Source organism: Mandrillus leucophaeus, unplaced genomic scaffold, assembly GCF_000951045.1.
Source record: "Mandrillus leucophaeus isolate KB7577 unplaced genomic scaffold, Mleu.le_1.0 Scaffold1005, whole genome shotgun sequence".
NCBI lineage: Eukaryota > Metazoa > Chordata > Mammalia > Primates > Cercopithecidae > Mandrillus > Mandrillus leucophaeus.
Window position 1 is genome coordinate 306,707 of NW_012098155.1, and position 17,956 is coordinate 324,662.

Here is a 17,956-nt window from a genome sequence, read left to right on the forward strand (position 1 = left end):
GTGTTTCTTCTTCCTCCTGTTTTCCAGGAGAGATTGTGCAGAATTGGTATTAATTTTTCTTTTTTTCTGTCTTAAATGATATTATATATTTATTTACTTTTATTTTACATTGACAGATTATAGTTGTATATATTTAGGGTACAAAATGATGTTAAAGTTTATGAATACAATATGGAATAATTAAATCAAGCTAGTTAACATATTTATCACCTCAAACACTTATATTTTTGTAGTGAAAACATTTGAAATTTACTCTTAGCACTTTCAAAATATACAGTACACACCATTATTAACTATAGTCACCACACCATGCTATAGATCTCAAAACAACAACTTATTCTTCCCATCTGAGGCTTTGTATCTTTTGACCATAATCTCCCCCGTTTCCCCTACCCTCAGCCTGTGGTAAACACCATCCTACTCCCTGCTTTTTTCAGTTTGATTGCCTGAGATTCTGCTTATGAGAACATGTGTCATTTGTTTTTTTGTGCCTGGCTTATTTAACTTAACATAATGTTCTTTGATTCTATCCATGTTGTGTCATACGACAGAATTTCTTTCTGAATAGTATTCCGTTGCATATAGATACCACATTTTCTTTATCTCTCCATCTGTTAATGGGCACTTGGGTTGATTCCATAACCTGGCTGCTGTGAATAGTGCTGCAGTGAATGTGGAAGTGCAGATATCTCTTTGACATACTTATTTCAAATCTTTTGGGTAAATATTTAGAAGTAGGATTGTTGAATCGTATGGTGACTTTATTTTTAGTGTTTTGAGGAACCTCCATACAGTTTTCCATATGGCTGTACTAATTTATATTCTTACAACATTGTATTAACCTTCCCTTTTCTCCAAATCCTTGCCAACACTCATTTATTTCTCATTTTTTTGATAGTAGCTTTTCGGAGGTGATATTTCACTGTGTTTTTTAATAGGCTGGACTTTGGCTAGATCATTATGGTTTTAATTTGCATTTCCCTAATGATTAGTGATGTTGAGCATTTTTTTGTTTGTTTGTTTTTTGAGACGGAGTCTTCCTCTGTTGCCCAGGCTGGAGTGCACTGGCGCGATTTCAGCTCCCTGCGACCTCTGCCTCTCGAGTTCAAGCAGTTCTCCTGCCTCAGCCTTCCGAGTAGCAGGGACTACAGGCATGTGCCACCACACCCGGCTGAGCTGCTGTCTTTGATTAGGGTAGGGAAGCTGGCTGGACTCTACTCTCTGGTGAGACCCCGACTGAGCTCTGCAATCAAGCAGAACTGCTGGCTGGACACTGCAATTGTCTTTTATCTGGCTGAGCCACAACATATATTCCCTGGCCTAATGGTACCACTGCAGTTGGGTGGGGTTGTGAGAGGAGCTCCAAGGTTAGGTGGAGTCACTGCTTAGGATAGAGGGGACCAGCTGCTATGCCTAGTACATAATACACAGACAAGGTTTGCCTTCCTGCTTATGCAGGGCCTTGGGGTGGGCTTTGAGCCTGAACTGAGTGCTATTTAACCTTCTGGGTGTGGAAGAACTAGCTTCTGTGCTTTGTTACATTGCACTGTGGTGGGTATTTCTCTCCCTGTATGGGGCGTTGGGGCAGGGTCTGAGGCTGGACTGGAGGCTGAGCCATCTAGGGATATAAGCCAGGTAGAATTTCCCAACACTTCTGAGAGTGACCAGCTAGGATTTGTGAGGGAGCTATGCTGTTAGCTGGTACCTCAGATTGCGTACTACCTCTGGCAGGTACACAGAGCTGCCATCAAGATCTGCAGGCTAATTGCCATGGGCTCTGTCTCCTTGCTTTATCTCTACCTGACCCCAGGTGGTCTAGCCATGCTGTTACCCTCTGTGTTCCTTAAGAAGTAAGACTGAAGTAGACTTCTTGGGAAGCATATCAGAATGCCAGGGAAATGGGATGTCTGCTTTCTATTCTATTTTCCTGCTGTAGAAACTGTGGGCCCTGGGAAATTTTTTCTTTGTTGCAGTGAGCCATCTTGGGGAAAGGAAGGGCAGTGGGATCAAAGTGAGATAAGTTCTCTTATCCTTCAAAGGCAGTTCTTTTTCTTTTTCTTTTTTTTGGTTCTGTGTTCTGTGGTCCATGCAGCTTTCTCAGGCCTTCCCAAGTTTTGGGAACACAAAGGTGTTCTTGTTTGTGAATAGTTGCTAGTTTAACTTTCTGTGGGAGGTAATAAAGTCCTGAGACCCTGTATTTTGACCCTTTACTGATATCTGTGTTAATTCTTCTTTAAGCATTTGGTAGAAATGTCCAGTGAAGTAGTCTGGGGCTGGAGATTGCTTCTTTGGAAGTTTTTAAATTATGAATTCAGTTTTCTTGGTAGGTATAGGGCTACTGAGATTATCTGTTTCACATTGGGTGAGTTGTTGTAGTTTGTGTTTTTTGAGGAATTGGTACATTTCATCTAAGTTGTCAGTTTTATGTATAGAATTATTCATAATACTCCCTTATGATACCTTTGATGTCTACAGAATCAATCTTGATATCCTGTTTCATTCCTGTTCCTGATACTTTGGGTCTTTTCACTTTTTTTCAATTTTATTTGAAGTTTGCTTTATTGATGTTTTCAAAGAATCAGCTCTTTGTTTCATTAATTTTTCTCAATTGTTTTTCTTTTCTCCATTTCATTGATTTCTGCTCCTATCATTATAATTTCTTTCCTCTGTTTGCTTTGGGTTTCATTTGTTCTTTGTTTTCTAAGTTCTTAAAGTGAGAGCCTAGATTATTGATTTTGCAATACCTCTTTAATGTAAGCATTCAGTGCTATAAATTTCTGTCAGCACTGGTTTAGCTGTATACCACGTATTTTGATATGTTGTATTTTCATTCAGTTCACTGAATTTTTAATTTTCCTCGAGTCTTTCTCTTTGACCCATTTAGCAGTGTTTTGTTCAATTTCCAGTGTTTAGAGATTTTGTTTTTTTCCTGTTACTAATTTCTAGTTTGATTTCATTGTGGTGAGAAATCAGTCTGTATGATTTTTTAAAAACTTGTTGAGTTGTTGTTGTTGTTTCCAGGATATGGTCTTTATTGATATATGTTCCATGGGAACTTGAAAAGATTGTGTATTCTTCTGTTGTTGGGTGGAGTATTCTGTAGAACACTGCTTAGACCCACTTGGTTGATAAAGTTGTTTAGCTTTCTAGATCTTTGCTGATCTTCTGCCTCGTTGTTCTGTCAGTTGTTGAGAGAGTGCTGAAGTCTCCAGCTATAATTGTGGATTTGTCTCCTTTTCCTTTCAGTTCAGTTTTTGTTGGACATTTTGCAACCCTATTGTTTGGTGCATACATGCTTAGAATTACTCTATCTTCTTGGTGGATTGATGCTTTTAACATTGTATGGTGTCCCTCAGTATTTCTGGTAGTTTTATTTGCTCTTTGTACTGGTAGTTTTCTTTATTTGGTTTTAATACAGCACTATGTTTTCTTTTGATTAGTGTTTACACAATATATCTTTTCCATCCTTTTACTTTTGATATGCCTATATTTGAAGTGAGTTTCTTATAGACAGCATACAGTTGTGCCATGCATTTTTTTTTTTTTTTCGAGACAGAGTTTCACTCTTGTTGCCCAGGCTAGAGTGCAATGGCAAGATCTCAACTCACCACAACTTTGGTCTCCCAGGTTCAAGCCATTCTCCTGCCTCAGCTTCCCAAGTAGCTGGCATCACAGGCGCCCACCACCACGCCCAGCTAATTTTGTATTTGTAGTAGAGACAGGGTTTCTCCATGTTGGTCAGGCTGGTCTCGAACTCCCAACCTCAGGTGATCTGCCTGCATCAACCTCCCAGAATGCTGAGATTACAGGCGTGAGCCACTGTGCCTAACCTATGCCATATTTTAAAACCCATTCTACCAATCTCTGTCTTTTAATTGCCATATTTAGACTATTTAAATTTAATCTGATTATTTATATGGGCTTTAAGTTATAAGCCATTTTTTTTTTGATTCTGTTAGTTCTCTCTGCTGTTTGTTTCTATGTTTTATGTTTCCTGCCTTGAACATTTTTAAGAATTCTATTTCAATTTATCTATAGTATTTTTCAATGTATCTCTTTGTGTAGCTTTTTTAATTGCTGCTGTAGTATAAGATTATATATACATTACAGTCTACTAGTGTTATAATTTTATCAGTTTGAACATGTAGCAACCTTCATGTTTCTTTACCTTCCTGTTTGTAATATATTGTCTTAGCTTTTACGCATACATTTGAAACTTTATCAATGTTATTATTTTTGTTTCTATCATCAAATAGAATTTAGAGAACTCATGAGAGGAATATTCTGTTTGCTTATATTTTTGTTTATCATGTTTTTTCTTCCTTTTTAATGTAGTGTTCCTTCCTTTATTGTTTGGTTGTTTGATTTCTGTTTAAAGAACTTTCTCTAGACATATTTTTTGTGTAGGTCTGTTAGTACACAAGTTCTTTTACTTTTCCTTTGTCTTAGAATGTCTTAATTTCCTCTTAATTCATGAACATTTTTGCTAGATATAGGATTCTGGGTTGACAGTTCCTTTCTTTCAGCACTTGAAAAGCATTGTGTCACTTCTAACCTCCATGGTCATTTGAATTGTTTTTCTCCTATAGATAAAGTGTTTTTCCTCTTGCTGATTTCAAGGTTTTTTTCTTTGTGTTTAGTTTTCAGAAGTTTGACTTTGATGTGTCTTGATTGTGGATTTCTTTGTCTTTATCCTGTTTTGAGTTCCCTTAGCTTCTTGAATCTCTAGGTTTGTGTTTCTTTTGACAAATTTAGAATGTTTCAGCCATTATTTCTTCAAGTATTTTTTATTTTTTTTAAGCCCTGTCTTCTTTAACCTCTCCTTCTGGGACTTCAGACACAAATGCTAGATCAGTTTTGTAATTCCACAGGTGAATGAAGATTTGTTCTTCTTTTTTTTTTCTTTTTTCTGAGATGGTCACTCTGTTGCCCAGGCTGGATGGAGTGCAGTGGCATGATCTCAGCTCACTACAACCTCTACCTCCTGGGTTCAAGCGATTCACTTCCCTTATTTTTTTTTTGCTGTTGTTTGAATTGGATAATTTCTGTTTTTCTGTCAGTTCACTGATTTGTTTCTCTGTCTACTTCGTTCTATCATTGAGTTAATCCATTGAGTTTTTTGTATTTCTGTCATTGTATTTTTTAATTCTAAAATTTCCATTTGGTTCTTCTTTATGTCTTCTATTTCTTTACATATTACCACCCACTGGGGACAAGTGTCCAAGCTCCCTACTTTGCTTTCCCTGAAAACCCTCCGTGGAGGCATTAAGGGTGCTTTATAACAATTCTCCAAGAGTGGAACTCTAGGCTTCCCACTCACCCTTTTTTCCCTATGGTATTTGGCTGGAATAGAATAGTTACTGAATAAAAGTTTCTGTCATGGTAGGCTGCCCCTGTCCTGGTCCTTTACCTAGACAATGGACTTTTTTTTTCTTAATCTGCACCCATTGGCATTTCTAGGTTACTGGTTTCTTCAGCTTCAAGTCTGGGATATATTGGGCAAAAAGAAAACACAGGGAACTTACCACCATGTCATTTCTAGACACCTTTGCCTTTTCTTCCCCACCCTTCAATGTTTTGTTATGTCGGCTTTAATGTAATACCCAGAGTTTTTAGTTGTGCTGAGCAGGAAGAACAGTGAAAAGTATGTCTATTTCATTTTTCCTGGAGTCCAGTACCTGAGTAGTAATAGTCTTTTGTGGTATGTTCCCTAATACCAAGCAGTTCTAGTTTGTGTGTGAGTTATGTTGTGTAGAATGTATTTTGTTTTCTTTGGTAATAAAATAGAAATTTGTGGTGAGTTCCTTATAATACTTATGCTTGAAGACAGTCATTAGTCGATGTGCTATTTTTCTCCTGTCAGATAATGCATTACAGCTATAAATTTTTTCATGTTTTCCATTCTTATAATTACTTTTATGTGCACCCTCCCCATTTTCATATCTATGTTGAAATATGCAAACCAAAATTTAGTACATTTTTAAAGGAAAAAAAGAAAACTTTAAACAAACACTGAATAATGTGAGTCTATCATTACCTAAATTTTGATAGTCAACCTCTTGTTAATAAATACTGAGATTGTATTTGCTTTTTGTGATATTTTACTTTCCGTGATATGCCACATGTCTTTAGCATAATCTCCTTTTCTGTATCAGATACTTAAAGGGATGTCATCAAATTCTTCTGTGTCTAGGAGTAGTTTTATGTTATGTGAGGCTTATATAATTGGGAGGGTTCTTTAAGATAAATAGTACAGGACTTTGGAATAGGCAGTGTAAATGATGAACCCATGAAGCTTAAAATTCACTAGCTTTATAATATATAAAGCCCTCAACTATAAAACAGAAAGAGGGAAGAGATAATTTCTGATTATTATATTTTCTGTATATTTATGAGCTTGATAACCCTTAAAAATCAGCCACTCCAAAGGGATGATTCAGGGCAGAAGGCCCCCTCTTCTCTACACACTGTTGCACAGGGAAGTTTGCTTTACTTGATCCAATTTTTAAGGAACCTCATCTCTTCTACTCTGCCCTTTTCTCCCCAAGTTCTGTCTTTCTATTATTTCCAGTGTAGTTAGTAGTGATTTGTCTCACCTTTGTGATCATTATTTAGACTAGTAGAAAAAGACAGAAAAGAAAAGGGCCCATCTTCTTTATTTTAGGATATAAGTAGTTGGAAATTTTAAGAAACATTCTCCCAGTGGTCTGTAATCCAGTTAGTATTTTTTCCTATAATTGGGAAAAAAGTACATTGAAGGAATTTATTTTGATTTAGTGAATTTAATACATTGAGGACATATAATTCATTTTAGACAATACTTCCTCATATTTCAAAATTAGAACTCAGTGGCATAATAGAATGTCATTACTTGTTCCCCCTCCTATTTTGTTCTTATTCAACACACCTAGTCCCCAAAGCCTTGCCTACAACATTATCATCCAAACACAACCCCTAATGCTTACTAATCATTATCATTTAAAATGGGGTAGATGTAAAACATTTTGACTATAAGGATATTAACTAAACCATACTACTTACCTCTAAATTAATTTTATTCATTTTGAATGAGAGATAAATCTGTAGAAATTTTTTAACTTTCAGATCATTTTTGTACCACCATCTTTTTTTGGCTGATGACTTATTTCAAGCCTGTTTGCTTTATATAAGAGGACTTTGTGAAGATGCAATTAATCTCAAAAATGATAATGACCATGAAAATAATCTATCTGCCATATGCCTTGTAAAGGTGAGTAGAAGTATACTACTATAAGCTAATATTGGTATATAGAAACTAGGAAGAACATATAGCATTTGAATTAAAAAATATACAGATTTCTAAATTCATAAATAAACCATCTCTTTCGATTACTACTGTTCTAAAATATCTGCAAAGAACATGAGTTCCTTGCAATACATTTTAATAGTTAACATTTCTTGTAGTTTCTTCCTTATGAGTAACCTAAGTCCATAAGACCCTTTATTTTCAAATGTATTTCCAAATGTGTAATATTATTTAAAATAATCAGTTACTTCTTATACATAATTGATAGTTATCAACTATTCTTCCTCCTGTATAGCTGTCAAGATATTATCATAAGCTTCAACTCAGAAGTTTTGGTTAAATTTATGAATTCTCCTATTTCAAGATTCTAGAAAAAGCCTCTTAATGGAATAATTTAATTTCTATAAGATAGCTCTTTTGAGTGGTTAAGTACCTACAACTAGTCTACAATTGAACAAGATTCTAGCAGTTTTTACTTCACTCACTCAATGTATGAGGGAGAAAAGCAAAATTGGTAGACTTATCTAGACTAAGAAAGAGGAATTCTTAAGGGGCTTGGACAAGTTAAATATTTGATAATTAGCTCGAAAATCAGTTGTGTTGACTACATGTAACAAGATTAATACTTGTAAATCAACATCTGATGTTTAGAATTGATTATGTGTAGTGATTGATACATAGTAGGTGCTCAACACTAGTCTTTGAATAAAAGAATAAATTAATGAAGGAAGAGGAATTATTACATAGATGTATTTTTTATACCTGTATTGTTTTATTTTTTATACCTATATTGAGAATGTTTATGTTTCAAAAGGATTAAATTCACCTTAAGTGGGAGACGTTTCACAGAGGAATCTTTTTGATTTGGTTTTTATGTAGAAGGAAATAGGATATGGTTTTCATGTAGAAGGAAATAAAATACTCTCTGATATTAGATTGTTTTGTAAATGGCTGGGTGACAAAATTTATTAATTTTTAATGATGGGTGGGAAGGCATAAAACACTTTAAAATACCTTTGAAGTCTGCACCTTAAATGCTAACAAATGATAGAGAACATGACCAGTGATAGAGAAGAAATGTTAGGACTCTTTCCTAGAGACCTTAGGCCATGTCAGCTTTAATATGGAACATCAGGAGGAAGAGAACAAACTTTTCCAGACAATATGTAAGTATTTATTATCTATTATATGCAAAGTGCTGTGCAAAGGAGATGAATACAAAGTGAAAAGCAAAGCTTTGCTGTTTTCAATCTGCTTACAGTTCATGGGAAGAAATAATTCTTTACATATAAAAATGAAAACTAATTTGAGAGAGAGTTTCTTTGTTGTGCTAATCATTCTACCTAATCATTAGCAAAGTATAAGGTAAGAAATGTTTACGTGCAAACAATACTTGTAAAACAGTCATGTTACAGAAATCCAGAGAAGGCAGAGATTAGCCTTATTTGGAATTAAAGTTAGGTCATGCCTCATATTTTGAGCTAGGCTGTACTGGATTTGAATAGCCATAGGGGAGGAGATGAGGCTTTTAAATAAAGAATATTAATGTGAGTAAGGCATTCAGTATATATTTGATTTGAAAATTAGATTGGCTCACGAATGTCAGGCCAAGAATAACACAGTAAGGGAAAAGTAGGATTTCAACCTGCCCATAGGGCAGGGGAACTCCTAGTGGTGATTGTTATGAGGGCAATTTACAAGAATGGGAATTTGTGATACTGTATGTGGAAAAGCCAGGTTTCGATGGAGGAAGAGCAGAGATTCATATCCTGGAGAACCAAGCTGGGGTCAGGAGTCAAAGGTGGCCAGTTGTGCATTAGAATCGGAAGGCTATGCGTAGCCCAGGGATGCAGACACCAATGAAGACTGGCAATGAGGACGTAAGGAGTATGAAGCAAGGTTATGAATGTGAGGAATGGGATTGTTCAGAAGTTAATGCCATTAATGGTGGTCATATGTGTACTCTGCTGGGATGAAAGCACACCTTTAAAGAGGGCAGAATTTCTTGAACCGGAAGGTAAAGAACATATGTTGTTTGTTCAAATCTTTACTTTCAAATGGATGGAACATTATGTTTTTGTATTACTAGAGATGAATTCTTAGCTTAGTTGATGGAGATTTCTCCCGGCTAGATTCTGAATGAATTTTGAATAAAATTCACCTATTTGAACAAAACTTAGTTCTAGAGAGATTGTCACTTATCCAAGTTGACAGAATCGTGTAGAGTTGAGACTTTGGATTATGTTTCACATTCGAGTGAAATTTGTTTTATTGTGCTGTATTTGGGTGCTTAATAAAAATGTAAATATTTGTGTCCCATTCCTTTTGCAAGAGAGGGCAGTGAGTGGTTCTGGTAATCTACATTTTAAATAGGTTCCTCAGTTAACTCTTATGCAGGATAAATTTTGAGAACTACTCTTAAAGAACAACTATTCAAAGTTTTTGAACATAGTATTTTAGGAAATTATTGTAATACTGGTCTTTGGGAAAAATTGGAAGTGGAGAGATACTTGGGTGATAGAGATCAGTTATTATGGTACTGGATAAATGCAGGTATAAGCAATAAAGACTTTAATTAGGATGTTGTCAGTAAGACCAGAATGGCAGGGAGGTTTTGACAAGTTCAGACCTGGTAGTCAGATATGGAACCAGGAGAATGGAAACTTAAAGAGGAAATCCAAAATTTTAAGCAAGAGCAGTACTTTTCAATCTTTTTTGTTGTGGGAAGATACATTTATTAATTTTTATAGTATAACTATATGATAAAAAATAAAGATATCTGCATATTTACTAATGAAAATATATTTTGTTCAGAGAATTAACACAGTAGTGGAAAAATAATACTGAAAGAAGGAAGAATGATGGAATATACACGCATGGATGGAACATTATGTTTTTGTATTACCAGAGATTAATTCATAGCATAGTTGATGGAGATTTCCTCCATATAGACTCTGACTGAATTGTGAATAAAATTAACTTTGTTTGAATCATGTAATTTTACCCTCTTTTTGCTGTGTTGTGGGAAGTCAGGGACCCTGAATGAAGGGACCGGTTGAAGCCATGGCAGAAAAACATGAATTGTGAAGATTTCATGGACATTTATTAGTTCCCCAAATTAATACTTTTATAATTTCTTATGCCTGTCTTTACTGCAGTCTCTGAACATAAATTGTGAAGCTTTCATGGGCATTTATCACTTCCCCAATCAATACTCTTATAATTTCCTATGCCTGTCTTTACTTTAATCTCTTAATCCTATCATCTGCGTAAGCTGAGGATGTATGTCGCCTCAGGACCCTGTGGTGATTGCATTATCTGCACAAATTGTTTGTAAAACATGTGTGTTTGAACAATATGAAATCTGGTCACCTTGAAAAAGCACAAGATAACAGCAGTTTTCAGGGAACAAGGGAGATAACCATAAGGTCTGACTGCCTGTGGGACCTGGCAGAATAGGGTCATATTTCTCTTCTTGCAGAAAGCGAATAGGAGAAATATTACTGAATTCTTTTCCCAGCAAGGAATAATCCTGGGAAGGGAATGCATTTCCAGGGGGAGGTCTCTAAAATGGCCGCTCTGGGAGTGTCTGTCTTATGCGGTTGAAGATAAGGGATGAAATATGCCCTGGTCTCCTGCAGCGCCCTCAGGCTTGCTAGGATTAGGAAATTCCAGCCTGGTGAATTCTAGTCAGACCGGTTGTCTGCTTTCAAACCCTGTTTCCTGTTAAGATGTTTATCAATGAGAATGCATGTCCAGCAGTACATGGAACCTCATCAGTAATTCTAATTTCGCCCTGGCCTTGTGATCTTGCTCTGCCATTTGTCTTGTGATATTTTATTGCCTTTTGAAGCATGTGATGTCTGTGACTGACTTCCTATTCATACACTCCTTCCCCTTTTGAAATCCCTAAAAAAAACTTGCTGGTTTTGCAGCTCAGGGGGCATCAGGGAACCTGCCAATATGTGATGTCACCCGCAGAGGCCCAGCTGTAAAATTTCTCTATTTGTACTCTTTCTCTTTATTTCTCAGACCGACCAACACTTAGGGAAAATAGAAAAGAACCTACGTTGAAATATTGGGGACTGGTTCCCCTGATAATGCTGTATTTTATCTTTGTGTTTTAAATTGTTACAGATAATTGTGGCTTCAAAAGTAAAAGTAGTTTCTAGGATTGGTGGATTTTCTGCATGCATAAATGTTTCAAAAAAACATCAACTCTTGAATTTTCTGCTTCGGTTTAATCTTAGTTATTATTTAAAACAATAATATATTTTTCTGTATTTGAATCAAGATTTAGTTAGATTTAACAAGTGTTTAAGTTTGAGAAACGTGTAAATCATATGGGATATACAGTACAAAATGTAAAATATGGGGTCTTCCTTATGACATGAAAAGACCAAATGTTTTATCTTTTTTAAATATGAATTTTGACTTTCTAACACTGAACATATACTATCATCTAATTAGCTGGATAGTTCTCGAACATATTCTCTAGATGAATTTTGTGAAGAGCAGTTACAGCAAGCTACCCAGGCATTGAAACAACTTGAGGACATCAGGGATAAGGCAATTTCAGAGATGAAAAGTACTTTTCTAAAGGTAATTCTTTAATTATATCATATTTATCAAAGTTGCAATTTACTGGCTATAGCAATTGATCCAAATTGCATACCTGGACAAAGTATCTGAAATGGGAAGGTAAGGAACAAAGGTGGTTAATTAACAACTAACTGGTACTGTGTATTTACTATATACCATAATTTTTCCAGGTATGATGTAAAATGCAAAGAAATATATATTTTTATATATATGAATGCATATATGTGTATATCTATATACAACTTATGAAATTTAATATATTTAAATGAAAAGGATGATGATTCTCAAACTTAGAGTGGCCAAGAGAATCATCACCTTGAAGGCTTCATAAAACAAGAGGTTTCTGTTTCGGTAGGCACAGTCTGAGGATATACATTTCTTTTCTTTCTTTCTTTCTTTTTTTTTTATTTTAATACTTTAAGTTCTGGGATACATGTGCAGAATGTGCAGATTTGTTACATAGGTATACATGTGCCATGGTGGTTTGCTGCACCCATCAACCTATCATCTACATTAGTTATTTCTCCTAATGCTATCCCTCCCCTTACCCCCTACTCCCCAACAGCCCCAGCCCCAGTGTATGATGTTCCCCTCCCTGTGCCTATATGTTCTCATTGTTCAACTCCAACTTATGAGTGAGAACATGCAGTGTTTGTTTTTCTGTTCCTGTGTTATTTTACTGAGAATGATGGTTTCCAGCTTCATCGGCATCCCTGCAAAGGACGTGAACTCATTCTTTTTTATGGTTGTGTAGTTTTCCATGGTGTATATGTACCATATTTTCCTTTATCCAGGCTAACATTGATGGGCATTTGGGTTGCTTCCAAGTCTTTGCTATTGTGAGTAGTGCTGCAGTAAACATACGTGTGCATGTGTCTAGAATAGAATGATTTATAATCCTTTGGGTATATACACAGTAATGAGATTGTTGGGTCAAATGGTATTTCTAGTTCTAGATCCTTGAGGAATCACTGTCTTCCACAATGGTCAAACTAACTTACACCCCCACCAACAGTGTAGAAGCATTCCTATTTCTCCACAGCATCTGTTGTTTCCTGACTTTTTAATGATCGCCATTCTAACTGGCATGAGATGGTATCTTGTTGTTTTTATTTGCATTTCTTCAATGACCAGTGATGATGAGCTTTTTTTTTCATATGTTTGTTTGCTGCATGAATGTCTTCTTTTGAAAAGTGTCTGTTCATATCCTTTGCCCACCTTTTAATGGGGTTATTTTTTTCTTGTATATTTGTTTAAGTTCTTTGCAGATTCTGGATATTAGCCCTTTGTCAGATGGATAGATTGCAAAAGTTTTCTCCCATTCTGTAGGTTGTCTGTTCACTCTGATGATAGTTTCTTTTGCTTTACAGAAGCTCTTTAGTTTAATTAGATCTCATTTGTCAATTTTGGCTTTTGTTGCAATTGCTTTTGGTGTTTTAGTCATGAAGTCTTTGCCCATGCCTCTATTCTGAATGGTATTGCCTAGGTTTTCTTCTAGGGTTTTTATGGTTTTAGGTCTTACATTTAAATCTTTAATCTGTCTTGAGTTAATTTTTGTATAAGGTATAAAGAAGGGGTCCAGTTTCAGTTTTCTGCATATGGCTAGCCAGTTTTCCCAACACTTTTAATTAAATAGGGAATCCTTTGCCCATTGCTTGTTTTGTCAGGTTTTTCAAAGATCAGATGGTTGTAGATGTGTGGTGTTATTTCTGAGGCCTCTGTTCTGTTCCATTGGTCTATATCTCTGTTTTGGTACCAGTACCATGCTGTTTTGGTTACTGTAGCCTTGTAATATATTGAAGTCAGGTAGCATGATGCCTCCAGCTTTGTTCTTTTTGCTTAGGATTGTCTTGGCTATAAAGGCTCTTGTTTGGTTCCATATTAAATTTAAAGTAGCTTTTTCTAATTATGTGAAGAAAGTCAATGGTAGCTTGATGGGAATAGCATTGAATCTGTAAATTACTTTGGGAAATATGACCATTTTCACAATATTGATTCTTCCTATCCATGAGCATGGAATGTTTTTCCATTTGTTCGTGTCCTCTCTTATTTCCTTGAACAGTTGTTTGCAGTTCTCCTTGAAGAGGTCCTTCACATCTCTTGTAAGTTGTATTTTATTTTCTTTGAAGCAATTGTGAATGGGAGTTTGCTCATGATTAGGCTCTGTTTGTCTATTATTGGTGTATAGGAATGCTTGTGATTTTTGCACATTGATTTTGTATCCTGAGGCTTTGCTGAAGTTTCTTATCAGCGTAAGGAGTTTTTGGGCTGAGACGATGGGGTTTTCTTAATATATGATCATATCATCTGCAAAGAGAGATACTTTGACTTCCTCTCTTCCTGTTTGAATACCCTTTCTTTCTTTCTCTTGCCTGATTGCCCTGGCCAGAACTTCCAATATTATGTTGAATAGGAGTGCTGAGAGAAGGCAACCTTGTCTTGTGCCAGTTTTCAAAGGAAATGCTTCCAGCTTTTGCCTGTTCGTATAATATTGGCTGTGGGTATGTTCCATCAATACCTAGTTTATTGAGACTTTTTAGCATGAAGGGTGTTGAATTTTATCGAAGGCCTTTTCTGCATCTATTGAGATAATCACGTGGATTTTGTCATTGGTTCTGTTTACATGATGGATTATGTGTATTGATTTGTGTATGTTGAACCAGCCTTGCATCCTAGGGATGAACCTGACTTAATCGTGGTGGACAAGCTTTTTAATGTGCTGCTGGATTTGGTTTGCCAATATTTTGTTGAGGATTTTTGCATCCATGTTCATCAGGGATGTTGGCCTGAAATTTTCTTTTTTTGCGGTTTCTCTGCCAGGCTTTGGTATTAGGATGATACTGGCCTCAGAAAATGAGTTAGGGAGGGGTCCCTCCTTTTCTGTTGTTTGGAATAGTTTCAGATGGAATGGTACCAGCTCCTCTTTGTACCTCTGGTAGAATTCAGCTGTGAATCCATCTGGTCCTGGACTTTTTTTGGTTGGTAGGCTATTAATTACTGCCTCCATTTCAGAACTTGTTATTGGTCTATTCAGGGATTCATCTTCCTCCTGGTTTAGTCTTGGGAGGTTGTATGTGTCCAGGAATTTGTCCATTTCCTCTAGATTTTCTATTTTATTTGTATAGAGGTATTTACAGTATTCTCTGATGGTAGTTTGTATTTCTGTGGGATCAGTAGTTGTATCATTTTTTATTGTGTCTACTAGATTCTTCTCTCTTTTCTTCTTTATTAGTGTGGCTAGTGGTCTATCCATTTTGTTAATCTTTTGAGAAAAAATCAGCTCCTGAATTCGTTGATTTTTTGAAGATTTTTTTGTCTCTATCTCCTTCAGTTTTGCTCTGATCTTAGTTATTTCTTGTCTTCTGCTAACTTTTGAATTTATTTGCTCTTGCTTCTCTAGTTCTTTTAATTTTGATGTTAGGGTGTCGATTTTAGATATTTCCTGCTTTCTCCTGTGGGCATTGATTGCTATAAGTTTCCCTCTAAACACTGCTTTAGCTGTGTCTCAGTGATTCTGGTACGTTATGTGTTTGTTCTCTGTCTTTGTTCTTATTGGTTTCAAAGAACTTAATCATTTCTGCCTTAACTTTGTCATTTACCCAGTAGTCATTCAGAAGCAAGTACTATATGGTGGTGAGAAGAATGTGTATTTTGTTGATTTGGGGTGGAGTGTTGTGTAGATGTCTATTAGGTTTGCTTGGTCCAGAGCTGAGTTCAAGTCCTTAATATCCTTGTTAATTTTCTGTCTCATTGATCTATCTAATATTGACAGTGGGATGTTAAAGTCTCCCACTCTTATTGTGTGTGAGTCTAAGCCTCTTTGTAGGTCTCTAAGAACTTGCTTTATGAATCTGGGTGCTCCTGTATTAGGTGCATGTATATTTAGGATAGTTAGCCCTTCTTGTTGCATTGATCCCTTTACCATTATGTAATACCCTTCTTTGTCTTTTTTTAATCTTTGTTGGTTTAAGATCTGTTTTATCAGATACTAGGAATGCAACCTCTGCTTTTTTTTTTTTTTTTTTTTTTTTTCCATTTGCTTGGTAAATCTTTCTCTTTATTTTGAGCCTATGTGTGTCTTTCCACATGAGATATGTCTCCTGAATACAGCACTTGATGGATCTTGACTCTTTATCCAATTTGCCAGTCTGTGTCTTTTAATTGGGGCATTTAGCTTGTGTACATTTAAGGTTAATATTGTTACGTGTGAATTTGATCCTGTCATTATGATGCTAGCTGGTTATTTTGCTCATTAGTTCATGCAGTTTCTTCATAGTATCGATGGTCTTTACAATTTGGCATGTTTTTGCAGTGGCTGGTACCAGTTTTTCCTTTCCGTATTTAGTGGTTCTTTCAGGAGCTCTTGTAAGGCTGGCCTGGTGGTGACAAAATCCCTCAGCATTTGCTTGTCTTTAAAGGATATTATTTCTCCTTCACTTGTGAAGCTTAATTTGGCTGGATATGAAATTCTTGGTTGAAAATTCTTTTCTTTGAGAATGTTGAATATTGGCCCCCAGTCTATTCTGTCATGTAGAGTTTCTGCAGTGAGATCTGCTGTTAGTCTGATGGACTTCCCTTTATAGGTAACTCGACCTTTCTCTCTGCCTGACCTTTACTTTTTTTCTTTCATTTCAGCCTTAGTGAATCTGATGATTATATGTCTTGTAGTTGCTCTTCTCAAGGAGTATCTTTGTGGTATTCTCTGTATTTCCTGAATTTGAATATTGGCCTGTCTTGCTAGGTTGGGGAAGTTCTCCTAGATAATATCCTGAAGAGTGTTTTCCCACTGGGTTCCATTCTCCCCATCACTTTCAGGTACACCAGTCAAACGTAGCTTTGGTCTTTTCACATAGTCTCATATTTCTTTGAGGCTTTGTTCATTCGTTTTCATTGTTTTTTCTCTAGGCTTGTCTTCAAGCTTTATTTCATTAAGTTGATCTTCAATCTCTGATATCCTTTTTCCACTTGATTGCTTTGGCTATTGATGCTTGTGTATGCTTCACAAAGTTGTTGTGCTGAGTTTTTCAGCTCCATCAGGTCATTTATGTTCTTCTGTAAACTGGTTATTCTCGTTAGCAGTTCTTCTAACCTTTTATCAAGGTTCTGACCTTCCTTGCATTGGGTTAGAACATGCTCCTGTAGCTTGGAGGCGTTTGTTAGTACCCACTTTCTGAAGCCTACTTCTGTCAGTTCGTCAAACTCATTCTTTATCCAGTTTTGTTCCATTGCTGGTGAGGAGTTGTGATCCTTTGGAGGAGAGGCATTCTAGTTTTTGGAGTTTTCAGCTTTGATGCACTGGCTTTTCCTCATCTTCGTGGATTTATCTACCTTTGGTCTTTGCTTTTGGTGACCTTCAGATGGAGTTTTTGCATGATCATTTTTTTTTTGTTGATGTTGATGCTATTGCTTTCTGTTAGTTTTTATTCTACCAGTCAGGCCCCTCATCTGTAGGTCTGCTGGAGTTTGCTGGGGGTCCACTCCAGACCCTGTTTGCCTGGGTGTCACCAGTGGAGGCTGCAGAACAGCAAAGATTGCTTCCTCCTCCTTCCTCTGGAAGCTTTGTCTCAGGGGGCACCCACCAGATACCAGCTGGAGCTCTCCTGTATGAGGTGTCTTTCAACCCCTGCTGGGAAATGTATCCCAGTCAGGAGGCACGGGGATCAGGTACCCACTTGAGGAGGCAGTCTGTCCCTTAGCAGAGCTTGAGCACTATGCTGGAACATCCGTTGCTCTCTTCAGACCTGGCGGACAGGAACGTTTAAGTCTGCTGAAGCTTGCCCACAGCCACCCCGTTCCCCAGATGCTCTGTGCCAAGGAGATGGGAGTTTTATCTATAAGCCCCTGAGTGGGGTTGCTGCCTTTCTTTCAGAGATGCCATACCCAGAGAGGAGGAATCTAGAGAGGCAGTCTAGCTACAGTGGCTTTCAGGTGCTGTGGTGGGCTCTGCCCAGTCCAAACTTCCCAGGGGCTTTGTTTACACTGTGAGGGGAAAATTGCCTACTCAAGCCTCAGTAATGGCAGATACCCCTTCCCCCACCAAGCTTGAGCATCCCAGATCGACTTCAGACT

At 36.7% G+C, this 17,956-nt stretch overlaps 1 protein-coding gene across 2 annotated transcripts in view; it reads left to right on the forward strand.

Moving 5' to 3' along the window:
- The window catches only part of LOC105534952 (dynein heavy chain 14, axonemal-like), a 94,110-nt gene that overhangs the window by 55,476 nt on the left and 20,678 nt on the right, over positions 1–17,956 (forward strand). For both annotated transcript variants that reach the window (XM_011973896.1, XM_011973890.1), the window contains exons 9-10: positions 7,105–7,249; positions 11,756–11,887. In XM_011973896.1, coding sequence (XP_011829286.1) covers positions 7,105–7,249; positions 11,756–11,887 — 277 coding nt within the window. The remainder of the gene's footprint in view (positions 1–7,104; positions 7,250–11,755; positions 11,888–17,956) is intronic.